This window comes from Tupaia chinensis, unplaced genomic scaffold, assembly GCF_000334495.1.
Source record: "Tupaia chinensis unplaced genomic scaffold, TupChi_1.0 Scaffold000273_1, whole genome shotgun sequence".
NCBI classification, from domain to species: Eukaryota; Metazoa; Chordata; class Mammalia; order Scandentia; family Tupaiidae; genus Tupaia; species Tupaia belangeri.
The window spans coordinates 264315-274509 of NW_006159755.1; the positions used below are offsets into that span (position 1 = coordinate 264315).

The 10195-nt window shown below is 38.4% G+C and overlaps 1 protein-coding gene across 2 annotated transcripts in view; it reads right to left on the reverse strand.

Moving 5' to 3' along the window:
- Nucleotides 1-1892: 1892 nt before the first annotated feature.
- The window catches only part of ATL3 (atlastin GTPase 3), a 63069-nt gene continuing 54766 nt past the window's right edge, over nt 1893-10195 (reverse strand). For both annotated transcript variants that reach the window (XM_006149803.3, XM_014588324.1), the window contains exons 9-13: nt 6627-6754; nt 5952-6008; nt 4584-4655; nt 2929-3360; nt 1893-2158 (exon numbers count right to left, since the gene is read on the reverse strand). In XM_006149803.3, the coding sequence (XP_006149865.1) occupies nt 2072-2158; nt 2929-3360; nt 4584-4655; nt 5952-6008; nt 6627-6754 (776 nt within the window). In that variant the 3' untranslated portion in view covers nt 1893-2071. The remainder of the gene's footprint in view (nt 2159-2928; nt 3361-4583; nt 4656-5951; nt 6009-6626; nt 6755-10195) is intronic.

Below are 10195 nucleotides of genomic sequence, written 5' to 3' on the forward strand. Positions count from 1 at the left end.
AAAGTCATGACACAGAAACACATAGAAAAATATGTCATGACTTTTCTGACAACCCAACAGAATGCATTAAAAGTTAAATAGCTCAATATTAATAAGGCCTGCTTAAATACATATTAATCTTCCAAGAGATGACAGACCACCTGAAAATACACTGAACTTTCAGAAGCTAGCTTTCTCTTTTAAAAATTATTTCTTTATTCATTTCATTCATTTAATTTGCCATAGAGACAGAGAGAGGAAAAATGAGAAAGCAAGCCACCAAGCCTAGGACTCGAGCTATAGTCGGCTATGTATGTGGGAGTCCAGCACCCCAACCATCACACCACCCACTGGCCCTCAGACGCTACCTTTCAATTTAACAACCCAGGCTTTATGTCACTGATAAGTATGTAAACGTTTTTTTTAGAACAAGCTGGAATTCTAAAATGTAACAGCAAGTGAACAAAATCTCAAGAACTTCAGGGCAAGTTGGTCTGTAAATATGAAAATATATATAAAATACTTGGAATTAATTCAAGACTTAGAAGAATACTTGAGTGGTAAAGTATTAGTCAAAAGAAAATTCCTTGGTAAGAGATTACATGCTAGGAGAGACTTTTTTCTACCTCCCACTCATACTTCATGTATATTATATAAAATTTACACTCAGATTTTACCTAAGCCCTCCTATCTTTCTCTCTTTGAAAAATTAAGACTCACACACATGAATGTTTATATAAATACCTGCAGGCAAGTCAAGACATTTTAAAATCCATGGTAGCTCACCATTATAAATCAAAGGGAAAAGCAACTAACATAAAATATTTCATCACATAACCAAGTTTAATTAAAAAATAATTCTTAGACAACTTCTAGATATTGTCTATATGTGGGTAGGACCTTGGTGCTTTCTAAGCCAAAGCTATTTTAAAGTTACTAGTCAAAACGTAGTTAAACAAAGAAAGATTTACTAAATAAAACTGACAGTTTTAGTTTCATTATTAAGAACACTAGATAGTGCATAGGAGATTGCAAATAAACATTTTATATAAAAACCTTAAATCAGGTTATTTAGTTATTAATCACTAAGCCACATGAAATAAGACATCAATGAAAGGCAGTAATATTTGGTAATGTCTTTTTTCTAATCCTCAATAAATTTCTGTTCTTACATAGAACTGTGAAAAACAAAACCTCTTAAAAGACAACTGTGTGTGCAAGTTGTGTATAACACACCTACACACAGTGAATCTGACCAAGGCACAAGTTCAAATGACTAATCAGAGGTCACATGGTTCTTTTAAACTTAGTATTTTCTTAAAGAATCCAGTTCATTCCTTTTACTATGATCCACTCTGGCCTTTCAAAGTATGTATGCCTCTTTTCTAGAAAGAAGCTATGGAAACAACAACCGCCAAAAAATGAGCCTTTTGCAACAAAACTATGAACTTTGTTGGGTCAAAGACCTTTATCTTCCAGGATATGGTATATTTAAATATGATCTGATTTTCCCCACACTATATGGTAAATAGGATTCTCCATTATAAATAAGATGTTTAAAAGTGTAATAACATCACTTTTCGGTGGTCTTTAGCTCTGCAACTTTTCTTAGTTTTTTGTAAACTTTTCAAAAAGGAATCTTCAAAAGCGTAAGATATAAAAGAACTACTGAGTTTTACCCCCATATGGCATCATCTACAATGTTATACTACATCTCCTCCTTACTGTGTCCGCAAAAGCATGGATTCAATCTTAAAAGGCACTAAGTGGCACATAAGGACTTAAAAACTGCATTTCCATTTTCACCTTTAGCCTTTCCCCCATAAAGTGCACAAAGCAGAGTAATAAGAAAATAGACACAGGCTTGGATCTACAACAGCAAGGAAAAGAAATGCTCCCAACAGAAACGGAAGTGTGTTTAGGAATTTGAAGCCACAGGAGAGGTCAGTTCATTTATTACAGTGCTGAATTTCAGCTCTTCTGGGATGGTCTCAGACCTGATGTTCCTCTGGACCTGGACCTATGGCCGTGGCAGAAACCCAGAAATCAGTAGGGGTTGGTTGGCTTCATATCAGATCTTCGCGTTAAAATGCTATTGAGCTTTTTTATCCACAGGTGGTCTCCCAACAACTGTATCTCTCACGGCTGTCTGAGTGGAATTACCAATATGAGAAGTAGCCTGCAAAAGTCCATTTATTCAACATATAAGTTAATGAGACACAACACAGCATCAACAGAGTAAGTCCTTGGCAATACACTTTCAAAAATCTGTCTCCATCATCAGTATGCTATAGAAAGTAGGGGAATAAAAATGTAGGGGTCAGGGGATTGTGGCAACAGCTAACTCTCAAGAGTCAGCTGGGCATTTCCTCTGGCTGGGGCATTTCCTTTGGCTGTACAAGCTACTAACCTAACTCATCTGTTCCTGTTATTCAGAAAAAGGATATTAATCAGTCTCAAAGATCTGTAAAACTGGAGATCATGTTCAATGTTCAAAGCCATTGGCTTTTTGGAAGACTTTAAATGAAGGAAATGACATCCATTTTATAATCCAGTAGGACTCAAAACAAAATTTTGTTATATTCATATTTTTTTTCAAAGTTCTTGATTTTCAGTGACGCAACTTAATTGGGGTAGAGGAGAGAGTTAGGGAAAACACACAGGAATGTCTGAATGATTATAAGCTTCCTGTGAAGAAGATAATAAGTTATCTGAGTTGGAATTTTTTTTTGTATTAAAGGGCCATTTTTAAGAATGGAAACAAAATATCAGAAGTAAATAATAATATCCTAAAGAAGAATAAAACGTAAAACCTATGAAAAATAAAAGCTAAGAGAAGTTTCTAGTGCCTTCTTTCCTTATGAAAGAAATTCCTCCAAAAGGAGCTGCTTTACAACAGAAGCATAAGTATCCGTTTTCAACCCCAACCTCCACAGCCACACCACTTACCTGCTCTAATACATACGCTGCACCAAGATCAATAGCTCCGCCCAGCTCACGATACTGACCAGAGTACCTGATGTACCCCCAGGTGAGGAGAGCTATTAACAGCAGCCCAACCATACAGTTGAACAGCTGGGCCACAATCTCCAGACCGACAAAGCCAGTAAGGCCGGAGGCTATGTACAAAGCCACGATGCCTGTGAAAAGCACTGCTGGGGTTCTAAAGGTGCTGAAGACATTCTTGCTACCATTGTGCTTGCAGAAGTTCTCATACAGTTCCTTGATCTCCTCCTCTAACTCCTGCTGGTAACGAAAGCTGAAATCCTTCCCGCCCATCTTCTTGGTTTTCTTAAAATGATCCAGAGCAAGTTGTTTGAATTCACAGTGTTTCTCCTCTAGAATGTCTGGAGACAGGTAAGGTTTCTCTCCCCCACAAACCTAAAAAGACAGAATATACTGAAGATTCCTTCAAAGACAAGAGCTAAATGAAACAAGTGAAAAGACACTGAAAAACAATGTTTTTTTTGTTTTTTGTTTTTGTTTTTTTTTTCCATTTTTTTTTGAGAGTTTTATTTTTCACTATAGGGCGCGTGCGCTCACCAGACAGACAGAGAGAGACATAGAGACAGAAAGCAAGAAATCACCCCCCAGGGGGGATGGTCACGCCGCAATCCCTTCTCCTCCATTCTCCTCCCAGGATCTTGGGCACGCACGCACACGTGCCTGGCGTGAGTTTTAAGCCACCGGGTCCAGGACGCGACCCGCGGTCGACTACGTGGGAGTCCAGCAACATAGCCATTACGCTAACTGCTGGTTCCCGATGTTTTTAAAACATTAGAAGTTAACCTTAAAAAGATGACCACGACCCGGCTGCGGCATAATGGTTAAAGGGAGCCAGATCCCACAGGGCCAACTACAGTTCAAATCCTGGTCCTGGTGGCTTGAAAAACACACTGGACATGTGGGCATGCACACCCTAAATCCCGTCAGGTTGGAGAAATGGAAGCGAAGGGGTCATGTCCACGACCATTGGGGGGTGCTATCTCCCTCTCTGTGTTTCTCTCTGGCAATTAAAAAAAATAAAAAATAAAATAAAATTTTTAAAAAAGGTATAAAAGAGATGACGAAGATTTAAAAAGTCTGAATTCACTTTTTCTGAAAAGCGCATTTAAATAACCATGACAGTATTAATCAGAAAGAGCAGTGACATAGCAAGAAAGCCATAGTTAGGGCCCAGCAGGTGGGATGGTGATTAAGTTGCTGGATTCCACACGGCTAACTCAGTGGTTCAAGTCCCAGACCTGGCACCTTGAAAATCATGCCAGGCATCTATGAGTGTGTGCCCAAAATCTCAAGGAGAATGGAGGAAAAGGGACTGGGTGTGGCCATCCCCCCGAGATATGACTTCTCACTTTGTCTCTCTGTCTCTCTGCAGCAAGCTCATATGCCCTATGACAAAAGCCTTCGGAAAAAAAGAAGAAAGAAAGTCTTAGTTAGAGATGGTTTGATTAGATAGAAGGCCCCAATTATTGGACAATATTAATACAGCCTTATTGCCTCAGCATAAGCTATATCAAGTAGGATCAAGTTTGGGTTTTTGTACCTGCCCAGGTTACAGGTACAGGTAGGTATGTCAGAAAAAAGGCATAAATTCCACATACCTCTTCCATGTTGTTATAGTAAATGTCCTTGGCAGAGGCTGCAGCTGCTAAGTTGTTGGCTTCAGCAGTGGCCTTTTAAGAAAGGAAAGTGTGAGCTATTAATTCTTCCTCCGTAACATTCTTCCACAAGTAACTGAGTAAAAAAATCTTCTCTCATTTTACTCTATTCCTTCCTTATTATCCTTCTGCTATTTTTCTAGGTTTTCATACTAGTTCAATTGATTGAAAAAAGAAAATAAACACTATCTGCCAGATTTCTACCCCCCCCCAAAAAAAAAACTTAAAAAAAAAATCAAGGAAATACATTTCCTTTGCTCAACTTTAAATGTCAGAAATAGATAAAGGGGCTGTCCTCAAGCTCAGCAGATAGAAACTATGCAGAGAAAGCCAAATCCCAGGGCCAGGAGGTGGCATGGTAGTTAAAAGCCCTGGACTCTCACACAGTCAACCATGGTTCAAGTCTTGGACCTGACGGCTTGCTTTCTCACTTTCCCTCTCTCGCTCTGTACCTCTCTGGTCAAATTAAAATAAATAAATAAAGTTAAATAAAATAAGTCTAAAAAAAAGGAAAGCCAAATCCCACATAGTCAGCCAGGGTTTGAATCCTAGCCCTGGTAGCTTGAAAAACACGCCAGATGCAGATCTGGATGGAATGTAGAAATGAAGTAAAAAGGATTGAGGTATGACCAAACTCCACTGGAGGGAGTGGAGTTTTTTTTTTTCCCTCTCTAACCTCCTTCCCATTCCTCCTCCTCTGTCTCTCTCACATACACAAGTGTGCATGTGTGTCCTCTGAAATGAAAAAAAAATTTTTTTAAGAAGTAGATCTGAGTCAAAAAAGGAGAAAAATTTATCTTCACAATGTCAATTCTAGTCTCTAGTTCCCTTTGTGAAAATATTTTGCTACTAAAGAAATCAGTATTTGGCAATAAATGCCTTTATGTTTGGCAAATCTCAGAAATTATTGTTTTTAACAAACAATATTCTCTAGTTGAAAATTTTAAAAATAAATAAAACCTGATTAGTGAATAATAAGTAACTGTGTCAGGACATGTTCTACTGCAGAAAACAAGAGATGACAGGAAGTCACTTGTCTAAACATAGTAGGTAAGTTATACCACGAAACACGGTTGAGAAGTCCAGACCCAGTGAGGAGAGGCCATTCTGTTTTCACTGTACTACCATAAACAGAGATTAAGAACATCAAAAGACTGCTGCACCTCTATCAAATGTGCTCAAAATGAACAGACCTCGGTGGAATGGGACAGGAGAGCAATCGTATTCTCCTCTTAAAGGATTCTGCTCATTATATATGGGTCAACTCAAGTCATTAAAAGGTATTATTTAGGATGGCAAAGAATTGCTTACCTGAAGCATAGATTTGGGGTGAGGCAGATCTTCTCCTTGATAAATTTTAATATATGCCTTCAAATATAAACATAGAAACAATTGTGGAAAATGTCATTCTCTCAAACTTTAAACATACTTTAATTTTTAGAAACAATGACCATACAACTAACTGCATTTTCCTAAAGACCTAGATCAACAACCAGGAATTAGCAAAAACACAACACACCTTTGAGTGCATGTTAGCATTTTTAGTGAACTAAAAATGTTCTCAAGCAGCACGAGCCTACGAAGGCTAGGATTCCCATCAGATTCCCCATGCACACTGGCCTCACCACTACCTGTGGGCAGAGTGACCATCCGCCTTGAGGTAGTCGTGTCACATCTAGGTGCCGTCTCCTCCTACTCACAGCAACTTCCTAACCACCTCCTGTCCACACCGTCTTCCTGAGGAACAATCTTCCTTTAGTCACAGTAAATACTCCTCTAAGAGAGTGCAAAGAACATCCATTTGGTTCTTAGACCAATACTGCCATCCAGTGGCCTACTCCTGGAAGGACACCTGAAAATGCCTCTTAACCATCACCCCCAAGAAACTTCTAAGTTTCAATATATTGAAATTCAAGATGTTTACAACCTATATCAATTTTACCAAAAATAAAGTATTTTAATCATTAAAACCCATATTGTATTTACCTTAAAATATTCCAACAGACCCCGACAGGTAACTTTTGAGCCATTGATCTCCTTTTCCATTAACTTAGATGGATTTAATACATATGGTATCAGTGCCTGTAACTGCTCTTTGAATTCACCAGCAATATCTGTTCACAGGACCATGAAGAAGGAAACAGTAAGCCAAACAGCCTTATCAACCGAGGTGAGCACAAAATGCAATCTTGACAGTCTATCTAATTATATAAACATGTTAGCTGAAAGTGGGAGGGGGTCCCCAAACTATATGGTTGGCACTTTCTGGCTATGATCAGGTTGCTGACAGATCTCTCCCTAATACACCTTTCTTTGTCTCCTTCTCTTCTGTATAGAAAATCCTCTCTAGTTCAGAACAGAATAAGCAGAATATCCTTACCCTGGTTTTTATTCTGTGACATTCAGTCTACTTACTAGCCTTACAAAAAAATCTTATTTTTTAAAAAATTATTATTCTTTGACCTCCTATAGTGCATGTGTACCCACCAGAGAAAAAGAGAAGGAAAGTAAGAAAGCCAGCCACAGGTCCAGGATTTAAAGCACAGTTGGCCATGTGGGGAGTCCAGCACCTTAACTATCATACCACCTGCTCACCCAAAAAATTTTACTTTTTTTTAAGAGAGAGATTTTTGCTACAGGGTATGTGCACTCGCCAAAGAGACAGAGAGATAGAAAGTGAGAAATCACATACACACATATCCACACACACACACACACACCCTTCCTGGGGAGGTAGCCATGCTACAATCCCTTCTCCATTCTCCTTTTGGGATTTTGGGCATGAACAGGCGCCCAGGCCTGAGTTTTAAGCCACTGGATCCAGGACTCAAACTGTGATCAACTATGTGGGAGTCCAGTAACGTAACCATTACACTATTGGTTGGTCCCAAGAAATTTTACTTTTTGAAGAATTTAATTAACAAGGTCTTCAAAAAACCAATCAACCCCAGTTATCTTAGGCTTTTAAAACACTCTCCTGCTACCTCTTAAAATCATTAGAAACCACTATTCACCCATTTGCTTTATTTTTGTTAATTTTTTAACATAAAAAGTAGCAAAAGCACTTGTACACCTCATTAATATTCATTTTTCTATTACCTCCTCAGAGATCCTCTAGATGAAAAGATCTAGTGATCAACCTTACCTAAGGAAAGGTTGCAGATTCTTTGCAGCTTTTAGAAAGTTCCCACAGAGGGTTTACGAGAGCTGCAGAGCTAGTCCAACTCTGAACACACAGGAGAATTAAAGTACAAAGATTTTGATTTATATGAGGGGACTCCAAAAAGTTTGTGGAAAAATGCTAAAGTATGATTTTATTTTGGTAAGAGAAAATTCTGAAATCCATCCATAGTTTGTTTAAGCATTTCCTGTGAACTTTTTGAAGACTCATTATACATGCCTTACATCTTCCTGGATTCCCCGCTATCAACTGAAAAGAAAGGAGGTAGGAGCCCATATCGAGGTAAGAACTCTTCAACACTCCATAAACTTAATCAGAATAAGTAAACTGAAACCATGAAAAGAGCTCAAGAAAAAAATGCGGGACAAGTTCTTCATAATCTTGCATATACATAATGCTGTTCTGTATAAATTCATATTTGTTTACATTAAAGAAACTCTGGAAACTACAAAATAGAGGAGACTTTTCTTTTTTGAGAGAGAGATTTTTGCTATAGGACATGTGCATTTGCCATTCTCCTCTCGGGATTTTGGGCACACATGCACCCATGCCTGGCATGAGTTTCAAGCAGCTGGGTCCAGGACTCAAACCACAGTCGACTACATGGGAGTCCAGTGACGTATCCATTACACCATCTGCTGGTCCCATGGAAGAGACTTTTTGCTGAATACGTTTTCATGCTTTTTGAGATTTTAAATATAAATGTATTATTTATTCAAAAACACTTTTTTTTTTACAGTTCAACTTTCATCACACTAAAAGAATGAGTATCTCAAAAGCACTTCAGCCAAGAAACTAGCACAATCCAGATACTACAGACTGCTATTTTACTAAGTTTTATAGGTCTATTCGTGGTTTTTATTTATTTTTTTTTGACGGCTATACCAAAGTAATATTTTTAAAATAAAAACAGACGAGAATTATCTCATAACAGAGACAATCTCAATATCTCACAGTGTCAAAGAAGTCTGTGCCCTACACATCCTATTTAACTTCTGGTTAACCAACTCGACAGTTACAGGAAGTCCCCCTTTGTCTGCAGGGTTAAGTTACAAGACCCCCGAGGATGCCATCTGAAACTACAGATATTACTGAGCCCTATATATCCTATGATTTTTCCTATGTGTGCATACCCATAATAAGGTTTTATAAATTAGGCAAAAAGAGATTACTAACAACAACTAATAATAAAATATAACTACTTTAACAATGCTAAAGTTATGTGAATGTGGTCTTTTTCTCCCAAAACATCTTACTGTACACCCTCCTACTTTTATGAGGAAGAAAGGACAGATAAGAATGGCATAAGATTTCATCACACTATTTGGTGGACAATTTAAAATTCATGAATTATCTACTTCTGGAATTTTTCATTTAGTATTTTCAGACCATGGTTGATTATACATAATTAAAACTGTAAAAAGCAAATCCACAGACAAGGAAGCCTACTTTAAGTCTCTCTGCTATAATACTAGAAAGAACAGTTTTCTCAATGCTGATGATAGCCACCCTATGCCCAATGAAAAGGGTCTCAGAAAGAAGCTTATCTCTGGGGCTAGCAGGTGGCATAGTGGTTAAAGGAGCTGAATTCCCACATGGCCAAAGCAGTTCTAGTCCTGGACCTGGCAGCTTGTTTTCTCGCCTTCCCTTCTTCTCTGTCTTTCTCGGGTCAAATTAAAAAATAATAATAACAACAAATGGATTTAATTACATAAATAAATGGTTATTTATTTTTTTTTAAAGAAAAGAAGCAGCAGCAGCAGCAGCTTATCTCCTAGCTAATTACTGCAAGGACCAGCAGCTCAGCATTCACTCCATCAAATGTAAGATCAGACCTGGCTGGTGCTCACCTCTGAATAAGAAGTCGATTTTTCAAAGATAAATAAAAACCAGGGTCAGCAAGTAGCACGGTGGTTAAGGGCACTGGACTCCCACATGGCCAACTGCAATCCAAGTCCCAGACCTGGTGACCTGTTTTCTCACTTTCCCTCTCTCTCTCTCTCTCTCTCTCTCTCTCTCTGGTCAAATTAAAAGTAATTAATGAGTTAAACAAAGTTAAATAAAATAATTATTAAAAAAATAAAACCAATAAGACAATTCACAAAGTACTTCAGACACATGCAAAAATAATTTCAGATTGTAGTTCTTCACATTAAGGTCCTTGGGACCAGCAGTTAGCGTAATGGCTATGTCGCTGGACTCCCATGTAGTGGACCGTGGTTCGTGTCCCGGACTCGGTGGCTTAAAACTCACACCGGGCGCGTGTGTGTGCATATTCAACATCCCAAGAGGAGAACGGAGGAGAAGAGACTGCGGCGTGGCCATCCCCCCTGGGGGGTGATTTCTCGCTTTCTGTCTCTCTGTCTCTCTCTGT